This window comes from Nannospalax galili, unplaced genomic scaffold, assembly GCF_000622305.1.
Source record: "Nannospalax galili isolate Female #2095 unplaced genomic scaffold, S.galili_v1.0 scaffold158, whole genome shotgun sequence".
In the NCBI taxonomy this organism is placed as follows: domain Eukaryota; kingdom Metazoa; phylum Chordata; class Mammalia; order Rodentia; family Spalacidae; genus Nannospalax; species Nannospalax galili.
In genome coordinates this window covers 1,750,776-1,769,491 of record NW_008345290.1, presented here as the reverse complement: position 1 = coordinate 1,769,491, position 18,716 = coordinate 1,750,776, and the positions used below count along the sequence as shown (strand labels likewise).

General features: G+C 40.4%; 1 protein-coding gene across 3 annotated transcripts in view; it reads left to right on the top strand.

Moving 5' to 3' along the window:
• Positions 1-18,716, top strand: part of Rapgef5 (Rap guanine nucleotide exchange factor 5) — a 257,063-nt gene that overhangs the window by 138,871 nt on the left and 99,476 nt on the right. For all 3 annotated transcript variants that reach the window (XM_008841456.3, XM_029567584.1, XM_029567583.1), the window contains one exon: positions 5,840-5,965. In XM_008841456.3, coding sequence (XP_008839678.1) covers positions 5,840-5,965 — 126 coding nt within the window. The remainder of the gene's footprint in view (positions 1-5,839; positions 5,966-18,716) is intronic.

The following is an 18,716-nucleotide window of genomic DNA, read 5'->3' as shown; positions in this document are numbered from 1 at the left end:
CGGATCCCCTGGAACTGGAGTTACAGACGGTTGTTAGCTGCCATGTGGGTGCTGGGATTCGATTCCGGGTCTTCTGCAAGAACAACAAGTGTTCTTAACTGCTGAGCCATCTCTCCAGCCCCGGAAACAGACTTTTCATTGGCATTCATAACATTTCTCTTCTCCTACTGAAAATCATATGACTAGCTTTAACTATACATTGCAGAGATTTTTTTTTCCCTTTCAAAAAAGACCTTGAAATAAGGTTCTTAAGTAACTCTTCTGACAGTTACACATTAATCTTTTATTTTTCCTGGATTAGCAGTGTTAGATAAACTGTTTATAATTAGTTTCACATAGATAAATTAAATAAACCATGAATGTGAAAGTCTAGATCAAGGACTGTTGGTTACCTTGCTTCTTTACCATGACAGTGCTCCCAGATATATTAATGAATCCATGTGTTTCTTGAATTAAATCACTAAATTATCAAGCCATGAAAGGGACCCCCAGAGAACATCTGGTTTAGTGCCGTGCTTCCAAAGACCACCATTTTATAAACCATGGAGGATGTGTTGATGTCTTTGGGCTGAAAGGTCCCCAGACATAAAGTAGTGTTCATAATCCTCTTCAAAAATCTTTAACCAGTGTTATAAGGAGTGATGTAGAATTATCTCATGAGAATATTAATACACCTAGAAATCAAGTGGAAACCAGAAATTCAATACAATAATGTTCCATCTTTAACTAGAAAACATGAAATAAGTATAAGAATGTAAATTAATCTAAAACTTAGTTTTTAAAATAATGGCATTTATTTTTAATGCACATATTTGATTCATACATTCAGGTGTCTGGTTCAGATAAAACTGTTTGCTTTAGCAAAAAGTCTGTGTTTAGAATCCTAATCATGATATGAAGATTTCTTGCAAACATGTTTTCACAGAAACTAAAAATATATCCAGTGCCTTTTAAGTGTCCTTTTAACCATCCCAGCACTTTGTTGCCCATGCTAGTAATAGTGGTTTACAAAACCATATATGGGACCCACAGCCAGAGGAAAGACTATCTCTTATCAGAATCCATGGGTGATTATCCTACTTGTTTTGAAGCCTGTGCTGGTGAGAGGATATGAAGGTTCTGTCCAGTGTGCCCAGCACAATAACTCCTAGGGATACCAGCTGGGGCCAGCCCTGTGGCATCAGTTCCACACATGCTCTCTGTTACTCAGGGGGCCACACTGGGGAGCAGAGAGAGAAGAAAGGGGGAGTCAAGCAGGGAAAGGGAAGGAAGAAGGGATGGAGGGAGAGAGGGGATCCCCATCACACTACAGTTATTACCCATGGAGCAGGTCTGAAGGTTTGTGGGACATTAGCATCCCCTCTACAGTAGCAGGACAGTGTCTTAAACACTGTGAGGATGACATGGAGGAGAAATCTCAGTTGTAAATATAGATGGATTTTCTAGGAAACAGAAATGCACTTCTTTAAGTAATTAATTTTATATTTTAATTTTATGTGTATAAGTGTTTTGCCTGCATGTATATAAGTGCACCTGTGTCATGCAATGCTTGCAGAGGCCAGAAGAGGGTGTTGGACATCCTGGAACTGGAGTTACAACCACCAAGCCATCTCTCTAGCCCCTTCTTTAAGTAATTCGATTTTGTTTTAAGTCAGGGTCCTCCTGTAGCCCCAGCTGGTCTGGAACTCACTGTGTAGATCAGGCTGGCCTCAATCTCATAGAGATCCACCTGTCTCTACCTTCTGAGTGAGTGCTGGGATTAAGGGCATGCACTATCATGCCCAGCAAACTGTATAATTTTTAAAGAATGTTGATTATTTGCGAGTGAAAAACAGCCCCAGTTTTTCTGCCTTCCGAGCTTAAAGGAGAATACTTAACACCATTTATTCCCTTCTACTCTCCTTTGTACTAATTAAAAGCACATCTTCATGATTGGTCCATATATGTAGCATCAGCTCAGGTTATAGGCCCCATTAAAGTCCTGACAAACAGAACTATTAGGACAAAGGCTAGGATAGACCATCAGTGATGCTTTAGAGCCTCATTGTACTTCTCCAGTCCAGTTTCCTCTTACCTTAGGCCAGGAGGTGACAAACCATAGCCTTCTGCCTGTATCTAGCCAAAGTGTTAGTGGGACATAGCTGTGCCATTCACCTACCCACTATCCTTTGCTGCTCCTGGCTATATCTGCAGAACTGAGTAGTTACAACACAAGGTCTAGGATATTTGCTATTTGGCTATGTAGGGAAAAAAAATCACCACTTAGATGACCGTTATATGCCTTTATTTCTCAAACCTCGAGCATTTTCTCCCCTGGATAGTTATTCTTAGCCAATAATTTCTGGGGAAAAGAAACCTTCAGTAAAGAATTTTCAGGAGTTCCCATCATCAGACTCTGCCACCCAACCTGCATGTTGCTTCCTGTTCCAGAGGATGGGATGTTGGTATTTGCATTTCTGTCTAAGGGTAGATCTTTATCTTCTTTTTCTCACCCAAGCTTATTAGTCCTGACAGTGCACTGTCTCTCTTTTCTCCCTACATCGTCAACATTTCCCGTGTAGTAGATGATTTCTGACAGATAAATATGCTGAAGTATCCCTCATGTCAACTCTATCAAGTAAGCAAAAGTCCCATTCACAACATCTTCACCCAGAGCTGGTCCTGTCACAGCACCCCTGGATTCTCCATTAGCTGCATGCTACTGAAACTTTACCCTCAACCACCTCAAGCTGGAATTTCTTAAGTCACAGATTACCATTGTCAAATTTGGTGTCAATTATTTTGAGCTATCTGAACTGATACTTTGGCAGCAATTTAGTACAGTTTTTCTCTCCCTCACCCTTGAAGAAGCTTCTTTACTGTTCTCCAGATTTTTCTCTAGAGCTCTTCATTCCTCCTGTCTCCTCTCTGATTGTTCCTAACCCTTCCATTTTCTAGACATTACACTCAGCTCTTTGATTTACATGTTTGCATTCATATGCTCAAAGCGATACTGTCCACTCATTTTATCCCCAGCCTCACCTTCTTTTCTGAATCTACAGACCGCCAAACCAGCAACCCTGTTGAATGGTGAATAGGCACCTTTTTTCCTTCCCATACCTTTTGCCCCAGTATTTCCAGATATTTTGGAGACTCCGAAACTTCAAAATCTGCTGACCCTACTTTGGAAATACATCCAGATCCTAACCAGTTATTGTCATCTCTTCTATTACCACAAATTCTCAGGCATTTCTTGCATGAAAACTAGTCTCTCAGGTCTAGCTTCAACAGCTTTGTCCCACCCAGAGCACACAGTCCTCTGTCTTAGTTAGCTTCTTTTTTTTTTTTTTTTTTGGTCTTTTTGAGACAGGGTCTCCCTGTTGCCCCAGCTGTCCTGGAACTTACTATGTAGACCAGGCTGGTCTTGAACTCACAGAGATCTGACTGCCTCTGCCTCCTGGGTGCTGGGATTAAAGGCGTGTGCCACCATGCCTGGCCCTGTTAGCTTCTTTTTTTATGGTGGTAAAAACACTGACCAAAACCAACTTGAGGGGAAAAGGGTTTATTTGGCTTACATCTCTTGGGTCACAGTTCACTGAGAGAGCCCAAGGTAGGAACTCAGGGCAGGAACTTGGAGGCAGGAGCTGAGCACAGGCCAGGGAGGAACACTGCTTACTGACTTGCTCCCTGTACCTGTTCTCAACCTGCTTTCTTATACAATACAGGACCAGCTGCCCAGGAGTGGCATCACCCACAGTGGGCTAGGCCTTCCCACATCACTCAAGAATCAAGAAAATGCCCTGCAGACATGGCCACAAGCCAGTCCAGTGGAGGTAATTCCCCAGTTGAGGCCCCCTGTACTCAGGTGTGTCAAGTTGATAAGTAAAGCTATCCAGCACATCCTCTAAATATAAATCACATTGTAACATACTGAAGCCATTTCAAAGGATTTTATCTTGCTCAAAACAAGAATCCAAACTCTTTGTACAACTTAGGAGGAAACCACATAATTGAATCCTGTGCCTCTCTGACCAGTCCCACCAGCCGTGTCCTGAGCCCTGTCCTACTATGCTGTTATTCTGTTTTCCTGGTCTTTCAGCATGCCAAGTATACCAAGCCTGGGGCCCCTGTGCCTCTTCTTGAAACACTCTTCTCTGTATCTGCACCACCCTTTCCTTGCTTCGTTTAGGCATCCATTCAAATGTCATCTTCCTAGAGAATCTCTGGATTCAGTGGTCTTCAGTCATCACTCTGTCCCCTCACCCTGCCTTATTTCCCTTCCTGTCTCATATAACCTGGTATTTCTTTTTAAATGTTATACAGACCTACTTGCTCTGTTGAATTCAGTTCCAGGGACTTGAGAGACTTGGAGGATTTTGTTGTTGCTCACTTCTGTGGTTTTAGAATCTATTATGGGTGGCTAGTCAAGTAAAGTCTGTTGAGTGAGTATATGAAAGAAAGTAATTAGAACTAGAGACTTATCTGGACAATGTTAAAAGGACATTACAATAAACATGTGTTTAATACTAGAAAGATTGTGTTGCTAAATAAGGGGTATCCCTTGTCACACTTGCTTTAACAGTCAACTATACTTGTAAGTTGGTATCAAGTAATTTCAGAGTTTTGTCTAGGGTGATATGGAACTTTCCAACAGTTCTGGCTATCTGCCATGTAACAAATATCTTAAGATAACTGAGGTCCTTCTCCAAAGAAACTTTAGCAAGACACTAGAAAACCCTTTGTGAGGAATATTATAAGCATAAACCTTATACTTAATGGAGGAATTCTGCTTGCTGTTCTCTGGGAGTCTGATTTGGACACTTTTGTGTCCAAGGATTTTGTTTGTTTCCTTCAAAGTTAGAGAAAGCACTAGATAAAGATAGTACTTCTGCCTTTGGGAATAAAGCTCTTGTTGCTTTGCATGACTAGTTTCATTTTCGTGATGCCCACTTGACAGTCAGGTGCCGTTAGTACCAGCTGTTCAGACCTGAAGCTTTAGCACTCTTGTGAGCCCCATCCTCATATTTGTTCACACTACTGGGTAGACTTAAATACTATAGGTTATGTTCTGTAAAATAAAGACTCCATGCTTTTTGACTAATCCTGCCAAGTATAACTCCCAGATTTATCAGCCCATGCCTTAATATGTCCATGTGAACTATTTGGGAAGGAATAGAAACAGCTTATAACCTCTGTTAAAGTGACCATATTTTTTTCTATTCCAAATTTCTAGATTCACCTCTTTCTTCCGTATTACTACTTAAGAACTTCAATTTATTAAAAAAAATATGATGCTCTATGAATTGTTTCTAAATGCTGATGAGTGGTTTTACTCATGTCCCCTAGTAATTTTCCAGTTGTGGGGAAAAAAATTTATCCTGTAATCTTCTCCATAGTTGTATTTGTCCATGGAATGATCCGCTCGAGCTGAAGAATTGGGAAGTTGTAGACTGTTATTTTTAGGACTCTGTATCACTTCACCCTTTTTGCCAGAGTGGTTCCTGGCTAACTTTCCCATGAATTTTTAACCTTTGCTAGGCTTTGCTTATGTAACAGGAAGCAGCAGGCTGTCAGGAACAAACAAATACCAGCATATCAGGCACACACAGAGTAGCAACTGATTTAGTTTGCCCTTCCCGCTCTTAAAGTAGACTGATACATGCTCTCAACTTGAAGCCTTTTAGCATGGATTAAAGGAATACACTTTAACTTTGGAAGGGCAAGATATTTAATGAAGACTATGATTTAATCCAGGCCACTGGGGGGGAAAATGAGCTTATTATAAGGTGAACTCTATGGTGGTGTCATGTCCTGGGACTGTGGATTTAAGTATATCTTCGCTTTTTCTCCAACTCTTAAGGCTGGGGTGATGTGCAAGCTTCAAGAGAGAGATGATATCGGACGTATTGAACTGGTCCAGAAACTGGCAAGAGAAAACTGTCAGCTTCTACAGACAGACAAAAAAGAGCCGGAGAAATCAGAACACGTAAGCCCTTTTCCTCCTGGGGATGTAGGTTTGAAGGGGAGGAAAATGGTTCTGCTTGGTTGTATATTTGAAAGAGAAACTATTTTACTTTGATTGTTTAAGTTTGGGGGATTTTGTCTCCCCATAGGCATCCTCCATAGCAAAGATGATAGTAGCTCTAAGCTAGTGGTTTTAGAACTGGGTTCATAAGGAAGTCTTCCTCATGAGCCGTGTATACTGAGACTGTGTTTAGACAGCCTTGAGTGCATGCCTATCATGATCCTGATTTGATTGTTTCCAAGTTTCACATTGGAAGTTTTGTCCCGATCAGACAGTTCTGAAAGCATGGATTTGGATTGTTTTTGTTTGCTCTTTCCCCAGCTTGTCAGGCTACATCCCAACTGAGTAGTGCTTGGTGTTCAGTTTTGGTACCATTTTATGTTGATGTGCAAATGAGGTGAAAGAAGTGGTCTCACTTCAACCAGAGATGGGTGCAACTTTTGAGTTGAGATCCTTAAATTGATTCCACAGGGTCCTCAATCAGCAGAGTGGGATGGGGGCTGCGTGCCAAGACTGGAGGGGGAACTCAGATCTGGGATGAGAAAGGAGCATGGGTTTTGAAAGACTATTCCGATGTACTTTTTTTTTGTCTTTTTGAGACAGGGTCTCCTTGTAGCCCCAGCTGTTCTGGAACTCATTATGTAGACCAGGCTAGCCTCGAACTCACAGAGATCCACCTGCCTCTGCCTACGATGTACTTTTATGTTTAGTTTGGGCATGGATCTCATTTCCAAAGGAATGTACCCTAAGTCCCTAGAAATAGATAAAGACAGATTATAACCGCTGTCACCATGAGGGCGGGTCAGATGGAGCGTTCCCAGTAGCTTTCTGAACACTGTGTTCCAACAAGAGTGACATTGTGTGGATACAGTGAAAGCTGGGGGAAAGGACTAGTCCCCTGAAAGCAGTTATTCAGCTGGAGCCTTAGAGTGGAGAATGCTGTCCTCATGCTGGCAAAACAATGTGACCACTTTCTTCTGACGCACATTGTGATCCACTGATTGTTGTTTGTAAGACTGTCTAGGACTGCTCATGAAGGAGAACGTTTCTGTCTTTCTCTGGCTTTAATTTTTCCTTCAGATTTTATTTTTAAGCCCTTCCAAAGGGGAATAAGTTACTTCATGCTTTTTCAGCTCCAAACCCATCGATATGAATGTCAGGGTTTTGCTGAACAAGAGATGGGATGGGATGTTCAGGGTTGGATGGCTGTTTAGCTTATTAACACAGAGTATCCTCTACAGTGTGGTTTAGCACTGTAGCAGTTGGTGTCTCAAGGGGGAGAATCGTGAGGCAATTTCAAAGCCTGTGATTGAACTATCTCAAGGCTACCTATTGGCTTTATAGTTGGAAGACCAAGACATCTACACTTTGCTGGGTACTACAGAAAACATCAGGACTGGTTTAAGGTGTCGAAAGTACTCTGAAGTTTGGAACTGCCACAGCCTGATTCTTAGTCATATCCTTAGGATATTTGTGTATCCTATTGTATAGCTTGACTTTCTCAAAATGATGCTCCTTTTGATTGATTTTAATTTGAAGAGCAGCAGTTTTCATATGATTTCAAGATGTATGTCGTCCTCCATTTTAACATCTCTGAAGTCTGAGTCTTAAACCACTGATGATATGAAAACATGTCATAGTGTAATTGGAAGTGTTTTCCTTTCCTGGTGGACCTTTAAATGAGTGCTTTATCTTATAATTGATTGCAAGTGAGATACAATGAACCAGTGACAATTTGAGGTAGGGCAAGTTTGTTTAAACCCAAAAAGTAAAGTGCTACTCCCCACGTAGAGATCGTGGGCTTTAGATCACGAAGAACTTTGTGCTGTTAACAGGACACCTATGTTATTTCCATCAAGAATAGTATAATTACAGATAATGAGACTATAATTGCCTGCAAATATGTAACTGTAGACATCTGTAGCTTGCACTATTCATTGTTAATGCTTTTAACAGAGACAGAAATTTCATGGGTGAAGATTTGCAGCTTGACTTACGGCTATTTCCTTTGTTGCCTTTAAACCTTTTAAGTTTTTTAAAAATAGAACACAAATGTTTTTGACGTCTTACATGAAGGTCATATGTTGGATGTATTTGAAATGTTTGCATCTGAGAAGGAAGATGGTGTATAAACAAACATTAGAATTATGGCTTTTTCCATATAGACTTTCCCAGGAAGCTTAAAGTAAAGCAAGGTGACAATCAAGGAGCTTCCTTTCTCAGTGGCAAATCTAAACTCAGCTGCACCTGATCTCCCATCTGCAGAATGACACCACTTGAACCGGTCAGCACCCAGAGCTGAAATTGTGCTGCTCACACTAAAGAAAAGATAAGACTATATACTACGGTGTGTATGTGTGTGTGTATTTTTATAATAGTTGACTAAAATCCAAGCCGCCTGACCTTATTTTAACCTTCCTTGTCTTGGGTATCTACTGTAATGATACCTTTGCTTTTTAATCCCAGGCATCTACTCTTGCTTGTGAAATATCATTTATAGCACACAGCATGGAGAGAGGAAAAGTGCAGTTTATCAGTGCAAACCTAAATCTGCTGCTTCCACATCCTGTTTCAATAATAATGACCAAACCCTGGGATTGTATACAGATTGCCTCTCTTTCATCATTTAAAAATCCTTTATCTACCTCATGGAGTTTTCCTTGGCCAAGGCTAGCCAAGTAAATGGTGGCAACATTTCGGGCTGGAGAGATGGCTCAGCGGTTAAGAGCACCGACTGCTCTTGCAAAGGATCCGGGTTCGATTCCCAGCACCCACATCGTGGCTACGAACTGTCCTTAACTCCAGTTCCAGGGGAATCCAAAGACCTCCACAGCATTGCACAACACGGGTGCACTCACATACATGCAGGCAATACACTCATACACATAAAAAATAAAAATAATAAAATATTAAAAAAATAATGGCAGCATTCAGGTTAGAATCCCAACTGTCTATTTTTTTATTTTATTTTATGTGTATGAATATTTTGCCTGTATGTATGTAGTTGTGACATATGTGTGCAGTTCCTGTGGAGGCCAGAAGAGGGTGTTGGAGTCCCTGGAACCGGAGTTTGCCATATTGGTGCTTGGAACCAAATCTGGGTCTTCTGCAAGAGCAGCCAATGCTCTTAACCATTGAGCCATCTCTTCAGCCTCCCCCCAGCTGCTTATTGAGTTATTTTTTCTACTAAATCCTGTTCTTTAATTCTAGAACTCCGCATTCCCTCTCATACATATGTACCAAAACAGGATAGTTACTTTAAGTATCACTGTACTGAGAATGACATGAATTTAATAGAACAAAGCCTTTGCAGCTGTTATGTCTTCTTACAAATTAAAAGGGATTAGAGGTCTCTGAGTTGGCATTTTTTCTAGTATTTTCTTAAACTGGCAAATGCCTTGATTATAAATTAAAGCAATCATAGAAATGTTTCACTCTGTGCTTATGCCAAGGTGTTTCAGGGAGGGAAAGTTAAATGTCTTTATCACTGGTTTCTCAGAGATCACTCAGTGTGACTATTCTCCACTAACTAGCTATAGGCAAAATGGGGCAGCACTCATTCTTATGTGTTTAGTATGTGAAGATGTAAACAAGATGGCAGAACTAGGGCTCTGTCTTCAAAACATAACAATGGGAGGAATTAACAGTCAGTCATTAATTATTTAAAGAAATTACTTCTTACATTGGCATTGGATTTTTGAGTCTTAATTCTATGATTATATCAGTACAGGAAAGGTTCATGTGTTACCAAACAAGAATTTTGCACCTGATCTTGGGGCATGGTAGTCAGAATGATGGGCAGGGCAGGGAAGAGTATCTTAGGCAGAGAAACCAGCTGAAAGGCATAGTTAGCTATTGGTGATGTATGGGGAATGGAAAATTGTGGGCTGGAAGGGAGACTAAAATGTAGTTGCGAAAGACCTAGCTAACACTCCAGGGAGTTTAGACTTGTCTTTCTGGCAAAGGAGAGCCATCAAAGGAGGCAAGTGGCATGACCAGTTGCGGGCTTTGTAAGATCTCTCTGGCTTTGATTCAGAGGAAAAATAAAGTGAGGAAGAGGGAAATGTTGGCCAGAACCTTAGAATGCCATTGTAGCCATTCCAGTGAAAGGTATTAGCCTGCGTTAGACTGTGGGAACTACAAAGGCAGTAGGTAGATGCTAAGAGACATATAGGCATGAAATTGACAGAAGTCGATGAATCATAATGGGGGATGTATGTACTATTTTATATTAAGTAATTTTTGAATACTGATAAAGTTTTCTTGGACATAGAGTAGAAATAAGTATGCTGTGGTTGTTTTTCATTGTTTGTTCTTGTCTTTTGAGACAGAATCTTGCTATGTAGCCCAGCCTAGCCTTGAACTCCCCCTGAATGCTAGGATTATAGGTCTGTATCAACATGCCTAGCCAGGAATGCTCTGATTATTGCCAGAATGGTTGGTCACCCTTGGGTTTTGCCCAAAAGCCATATGAGCCATTGACATTGCTTTGTTTCCCTGGGCTCTCAGTGTATATCTGGTTAATGAGTTGTTGGTTGGCTAACAATATGGAGACACATGGACATTCTTTCCAGAATAATCCCTTTGAAATACCTTCAGCCAAGAATATCTCTGATTACCCCAATGAATCTGTCATTTGACCAAAGGTTTGCTGCTTGCTGTATTGATGTGTGCTTTGTGCAGAAGTCACTATCATGTTAGGCTTTCTCCCCCAGCCTGTGTCATCTGAGTCAGATTTACTGTTACTTTCCAATGTTCTCCACCATTTATTATTCACTAAACTTTTACCTAGGTTGATAATCAGAAAATTTAGAATAGCTGTGGTAGCTCCTATTCCTCAAGAAATTAATCTAGTTGTAGAGAAAAGACAATGACATGAAAGGTCTGCAGGAAGGATGCAGTGAGAATCCAACAGGTGTACCTGGAATCCTGATTCTTTCTTATAGCAGAGGTGAAGTTTGACAAAATTCTTAAAGTAGGTCTGAGTTTGATTTAAGCAATTCTAGAAGAACTAGAAAATTCAGAGATGCCAAAATACAGGATATTTTTCAGAAATCTGAAACCATTCTATATCAGCAAAATGCGAGGAGCTGGAAATGTGAGAAGATAAAAGGAGGCAGACCAATGAGTGAGAAGTGAGTTTGAGACCTGGCTAGAGGCCTGAGAAGTTCTACTTCATTTCTAATCTAATAAGGAGCTAGTACTTGATTGTGTTAATTTTCATAGAAAAGAAGGGTGAGCTGAGGCCTTCATGAAGTAAGTGATACTGTTCCAGTCCGACAAGTTAGAAAGCTGAGGGTGGTAGTAATTAGGTAGAGCTGGGCTGAGAGAATGCAAGTCTGTTGTCTCAGGAGCACATCTTTCCTCAGCCCTCATCACTAACTCAGATGTCAAGTGTTATGATAGCTCTGCGAAAGGGGGAATGGATGAGGGACACAGCCCTGGAGGGAGGGGACAGAATGATGGGTAGAGATGGAGAGGTGGTGGGGGTAGGGAAGATAGGGGCAGGAAAAGAAAAAGGAAAGCTGAGGTACTTGCTTTGTTTTAACTTTGATTTGAACAGCTCATAAACTTCACATTTTAGTGTCTTGTAAAAAGCTGTTTTGAGCTGGGCAGAGGCAGACGGATCTCTGTGAGTTCAAGGCCAGCCTGGTCTACATAGTGAGTTCCAGGACAGCTGGGGCTACAAGGAGACCCTGTCTCAAAAAGACAAAAAAAGCTGTTTTGAAATATATGTGTAGATAATGGGTTCTATTTTCTGGAAAACAGTTGTACTCTTTACCAGAAAACAAACACTGTTTTCCTCAAAATGAAGCTTATGCTTTGTCGTGCATTATAGTGTGAATTAGATATACCAGCAGCAGTTCCCAAACTGACTTCTCTAATTTCCAACATACAAAATGTATGTGAAGAACTTGTTCAACAGTGTTTTCCTGAGAGGGCTTGTCTCCATTCCTGCCTTTCCCCACCCAGTTTTCTTCAGTTCCTTTGTTAAGTCTGAGGACCCACCCTACTTCCTTCCCCTTCTCTAATTCACTCATGAAATATGGGTGGGAAGGGGATTTTGCACATTCTGAAACTGAATCTTGGCATGGTCTGCTGCCTACCCCAGGGAAGGTCTCCCTGTCGCTCAGCCTGGACCGGAATTTCCTTTTCCTTATTTCCTGCAGCCTCGTCCTGGAATTCTGCAGACGTCAAAGGGCTCCTTGTTAAAGGATGACTGGGGGAGAAGTGGTTTGGACTATTCTGACTGCTATCACTCTTATTTTACATATTAAAAATTGGTCTCCATGTGGCTTTTCCTAAAGACCTGGGCCTACTGGCCAGCAAGCCCCCAGGATCTGCCAGTTTCTGCCCTCAGCCAGCTCTACATGCACATACCACCACACTTGGGTTTTACACTAGAGTGCTGGGACCAAACTCAGATCTTCATGTTTATGTGGGAATCACTTTACACCCTGAGCCATCTCCCCAGCCCAGCAGTCACATTTTAAGAGTGACACAGAAACATCATTTTTCATAAGCAAACTCATTGCCACATTTAAGAATGGGTGGCCATACATCCAGGTTCATGGAGACACACCTATGATTCCAAAATAGTTTATCTTTTTTGAACTTTCGCTTGTTCTATGACTATATTTTATTTTAAAAGTAGGGTTAAATGTAAGGTGGGATCTAGACGAGTGAACTGAGAAATGTTTTATTAGTCTATGTTCAAATTTTCACTATATGATGAGTATAGTTCCAAATAATCTCACCATGATTTGAAGTTTACCAGTAAAATTATTTAACCCAGAAATTACTTAAAGAGAAATTGAATTTTTTTTTTGCGCCAGGCGTGGTGGCACACATCTGTCATCCCAGCACTTGGGAGGTTGAGGCAGGCAGATCTCTGTCAGTTCAAGGCCAGCCTGGTCTACATAGTAAGTTCCAGAACAGCGCAGGCTACAGGGAGACCCTGTCTCAAAAAGACCAAAAAAAAAAAAAAAAAAAAGAGAGAGAGAGAGAAATTGAATTTTTTAAATATTTTATTTTCTTATTTTATTGTATGAGTGTATTGCCTGTATGTAGGTAGGTGCATCTGTGTTGTACATTGCCCACAGAGGTCAGAAGAGGGAGTTGGATCCCCTGGAACTGGAGTTATGGAAGGTCATTAGCTGCCATGTGGGTGCTGGGAACCGAACCCCAGTCCTCTGCAAGAGCAGTTAGTGCTCTTAACCACTGAGCTGTCTCTCTAGCCCTGAGAAATAGAATTTTGTAGTGTTATCACTTAGTATTGAAAGCCAGCATTCAGATATGATAGGTAGTTCTAAGGGTGTTTAGTTGCCCAGCTATAAACAAAAGGTACTACATTGAAATCATGTTATTTTTGCTTTGTCCTGTTTTGCTTTGCTTTGCTTTGCTTTGCTTTGCTTTTGGGGTGTTTGAAACAGGATCTTCCTATAGCCCCAGGTGATGGGGAACCTACTATATAGATCAGGTGGCCCGAATCTCATAGAGATTCATCTGCTGGGATGAAAGGTGTGCGAATCATGTTATTTTTCTTAATAACAAAATCCTGGCTTTGGAGTTAGGTTGGTATTAATGTTATCTTTTAATGGAGAAATAAGTTTCCTTGTGTGAGTTGTTTTGGTCTATTTTTAATAAGGATAAGTCTGCCATGGAGTAACACAAAAGTAGGATACAGTAATTTTTGCTTCTCAGTTTATAATCTAAATGGGACTAGAATCTGAACACAGAAAACAAGCACTGATTCAAGAGCCAGGCATGGTGGCACACACCTTTAATCCTAGCACTTGGGAAGCAGAGGCAGACCGATCTCTGTGAGTTTGAGGCCAGCCTGGTCTACATAGTGAGTTCCTGGCTAGCTGGAGCTACAGGGAGACCCCATCTCAAAAAAAGAAAGTACTGATTTAAGACAGTGTTTAATGAATAAAGAGTCTAACTTCACAAGTGTTGAGAACAGGGAAATAAATCCAACGCATTTCACAAGAGCAGCCCTCTGTGTCTTTGTTTTCCCACTTACTTAGGTTTCTAAGGTTGGCTTGATTCACTCTGTGTGCTTCTTAAATTCTGATTTTGTTTTCCTCCAGAAAAATGGCAGCTAGGTACCAGTGCAAGTCAGGGCCATCTTGTGCTGTCTGGTGGAGCCATCTGCTCATTAGTTGTATTTTTAGATTCTCAAAAGAAACCCATTACAAAAACCTTGCCCTCTCTTATTTGTATTAGCCTCAATGATTTAAGAGAGAAAATTTGGTCATTATACTATTTATTTTTCTGAAAATGTTCAAGTTTATTCAAAAGTCTAGTAAAGAATGTGTGGATCCTGACTCAGTTAACTTGATTTATCAAACTCATGTTGTCTAAAGATCTTTAATTCCCTGCTATGCAGGTGTCGTCCCCAGGGTTTATTAGGTTTTTATTCTTGTAAAACTAAAACAGTTATATCGTCTCTGTGCTGGCTGGGAAATAAGTAAAGTATTGGGAATTAGAAGTTTTTAAAAATATTTTATTTATTATTTTTATTTTATGTGTATAAGTGTTATGTCTACATGTATGTAAGTGCACCCATGTCATACAATGCCCGTGGAGGACAGAAGAGGCTATCAGATTCCCCTGGAACTGGAGTTACAGACAGTTGTTAGCTGCCATGTGGGTGTTGGGAATCAAACCTGGGTCTTCTGCAAGAACAGTCAGTGTTCTTAACCACTGAGCCATCTCTCCAGCCCCGGGAATTAGAAGTTTTTACTTGGGTGTTGCTTCTCCCACCCTCACTCCATAGTAGATCTTCCTCTCTAGAACCTTGACAGCTTTATTATTCTTTCTTTCCTTATGGCCATAACAGCCTGATCTACAGTAATGTGAAAATTCCAATACCTTATTGAATGTTGTCTGGGCAATTAGCACTAGAAAGAAATCTTTGGCAGGTTGGTTTTATATAAGTTTATAATGGATACTTGAAGACAGAATGCCACAGAAAAGATGCCCAAGCATGGAGAGATGAGGAAGGCTGGGAAATTTAGACAGAGGAAAGAGTAGGTGTGCTTGCCTGAGAGGACTATACAAAGAGGATGTGACAACTGGTGGAGAAGCAGCAAGTGGCCACAGCATTGCGTGGCTGGTGGGGGCAGGGCCAGGTGCCAGAGGCCTGAGTTCAGCCTAGTGCTAAACAATATTGATATTGCTCTTAGCACACAAAGCTGAGAGCAACATAAAGCTCTTGTGAAGAATTTATGGGAGAGAAAGAGAATTAGATTTAGTATTTGAGAGTCTTATGCTGTAGTGTGGGAATGGGCTTGAAGAGGAAGGATGGGTCACACCCACCTCATTTAAAGCTTTCTGACTCCTTTCCTAGCGTTTTCACTGTTGTTTTGCATGGAGCAGTAACCAGCATGCACATTTAAGGTTTATAGGAAGAACTCAATTCTGGGAGTTCAGTTCAAGAGGAGACAGAATGGCTGCTTATAGCTCAGCTCCATTTTGTTATCTTTGTCCTCCAATATACTACCACATCATCACTTAACTTTAAAAAACAAAAACAAAACAAAACAAAAAACAGCTTTCAATCAGTCTTGGCTTTGTAGAAACAAGTTGTAAATATGCACACAACTGTAATGAGAAGCCCTTTGTTAATAACCACTTCACACATGTTCTCTTTAAGTATAACTTGCTCTGCTAGCTGTATGTCTTATATGGACTCAGCCAAAGTTTACTAATCTGAAATAATTCTGAAAATTGAGTTGATAAAGATGAAGAAGGGGAGTTTATAAAAGATTTTCACATAGAATACAAAGAATCTTTTTCATTCTGCAGTGGGAAGTGGGTGGAAAGGAAAAATTCCATCTGGTATCTAGCAGTCCTAAATGTTGTTTTAAGAGAGCAAAAATAGAAGATTGTAGAAAATAATAGAACATAACAGACTGTGAGCAAGTGGTACAGTTCATATTTTTCTAATAACTCATACTAAATATCCATATTTTCCTTAAAACATGACTATATTCCTATTTTCCATTACATTAAATGTTTGTCTTTAATTTTGGGGGGGGTTCTTTTTGTTTTAAGAGAGGGTCCCAGATATCCCAGGTTGGCCCCTAACTCTCTAGGTAGTCAAGGATCCTCCTGAGTGCTGGGATTACAGGTGTGTATCACCACACAAAGTGCTATGCAGTGCTAGGGATAGAACTCAGGGTTTTATGCATGCTAGAAAAGTACTTACCAACTGAGCTACAACACCAGGCCCTGTTTTTAACTTAAAAAAAAAATGCCTATGCATTATTGAAGTTGAAAAGATTACTATTTAGACCTTTAGGAGTCAGCGTTGTAGCTCTTAGGAATGGATTGTGCGAGGCCTTTTGCCAATATTTCCTTCCTGTATCAAAAAGTTGAGAAATAAGACATTGAATATATGTTCTCTTATTATACATTTGTATATAATTAAGTGAACAAGGCTCAACAATTATGACAAGTCTTTGTAAATATCTCCTGTGTTCCTGTTCCAAGAGTAGTTGGGCATGATTAAGACCCGGTGAGTCATGATAAAGGATTAGGGGCTCTTCAAGATCTAAGAAACACTGGAAGAGAATAGGTGATCACAAGACAGTTACCATGGCAGCAAATATCTTAGGGGCAGGGATTTGTAAGGGGGCTCTGGAGAAGTTGAGTCATAAAGCAAGCATATCCTATGACCTCAAAGGTGAAATGGGAATGGAAGGGTAAAATTTTGGCCCTTGAGCCATTAGAGAAGAGAGTGGTACTTGGTGTAGATGACTCAGTAAAATTTGTCTCATTTTGCCTTAGACAGAATTTATAGAAGTAGGACAGGATTTACTGTGATATCTTTGTTAATAAAGAGTTCTAACGGTCCTTGAGTGGTACAGTGCATGATAAAATCCCAAACTGAATTTATGGCTAGTGAGTACTGTCATTTTCCCGGTTCAGTGAACTCACTGTTACTCTAAGTCAGGAGATTGTGATTTTTCACCATTAGTCTGAGTAATGGAGTTTTCTTCTGAGAATTGTAAGCATTGGAAGGGACTTTAGACACCACATGCTTTGATGGTTTGAGTAGGAAGGTATTCCCTCCATAAACTGGCACCTCTTAAATAGGATTATAAGCACTTCCATTTAAAATGATGGTAAATACTATATGGTTAATTAGTTTTGTGGGAGGTTCATTAATCACAAAGTGTTCAGATATTTCCATTGATAATATTATCCAGCAAATCTGATGTCTTTAGCCTCTGTAATCAGAAGCAAAATTCACTGGTAAGAACAGTGGCTACTGAAGCTTCTTTAGGTTTGTTAGAGAAAGGTGTAATTCCTCCCTTGAGTCTTTACCTCTACATGTTCTTGGAGTTATATTCTGTGTGGCTGGGGGCCCTGTGTAGAGAGGAAGAGCTGGGTAGCACAAGCCTGAAGTGAACTGAAGCATTCCTTTGCTGAATGTAGCAGGCCACAGGCACTGGGAAATTCAGTTATTGAGCTGTCTTCAGACAGGGGCCAGCCTGCGGCAATCCTTTAGCTAATTGCAACTAAAGTTGACATTGTTGAAGCACTGGATAATTTTTAATGTTGGTGTGTAGCTGCCTTTCTTCCTACATAAAGTCAAGTTTTTTAGAGACAACTTTATTCTTGCCTCCACTTGTTGATAGAAAGAGTAACTGGGCCCCTGTGACCCTGGCATCCTGTGAAACAACAGAGATAAACAGCAAGCAAGGTGTGATTTAAGCCAGAAGATACCACCATTCAGTGAGGGAGAAAGATGAGAAAACAAGACAGGGAGAGTAAAGGGTAGCAAGCCCGGGCTGGGAAGGGAGAGCAGGGTGTACTGTGAATAGGGCAGTTGTTTCCAGAAAGGTCCTTTCTGTGAGACATTTGGTAGATTGAGCGCCATCTTTTTCACTTCATTGACGATTACCTGGTCAGGGTGCTGATCATAAATGGCAAATATCCTAAGTCTTACAGTGGAAGGAGGTTATATGTTGTTCTAATATGTGCATAGGGAAGCTTCCTCATTCTACAAGTCATGGAGCTACCCTTGTACTTGGGGGCAAATACGTTTTCCAAATTTTGCTATTATATGTGATCTGCCTTGCTCAGTTCTAAAAAGTCTCTGCCTACATTGCAAAGGGTAATTCCTAGCATTATTGCTATTTGTAGGCATGGATTGTGTTAATCCCATTCATGTTTTTGCCCAGATACTTCCCATTAAACTTGTACCAATTTTTCCTTAATCAGCAGTATGTGAAAGCGCTTGTTCAGTAGTGCCCTTACTCTCATCTACATCCTCGCTGAGTGCACCCTGAGGTCCTTACTCAGCTTGCTGGGGTAGGGTAGGGAGAAAAAGGAAAATACTACCTTTCTCAAATTTACATTACATTTCTGAAATTTTTCCAGAAAAATTGAGTATGTGTAACTTCTGTTGACCTATTTTTTCCTAATTAACCCATTTGCCCCATTGGCCCATTTCCATTCATTGACTTGAATAAATTCATTATCCATAAAGGCTACAAAATGCCATCATATTTTTATATATAAATTTCCCTAGGTTGTTTTCTACTTTTTTGAGTATTATAAGTGAAATTGTTCCTCCTTATTTTTCTCTTCCTTTTCCTCTTCCTCTTCACTTTAAAAATTGTCTTTAAAAGGTAAGCCCTTCCCCATTCTATATGGCCAGATACTCAATTATTATTTCTTAATTTTTTTCTGGAAG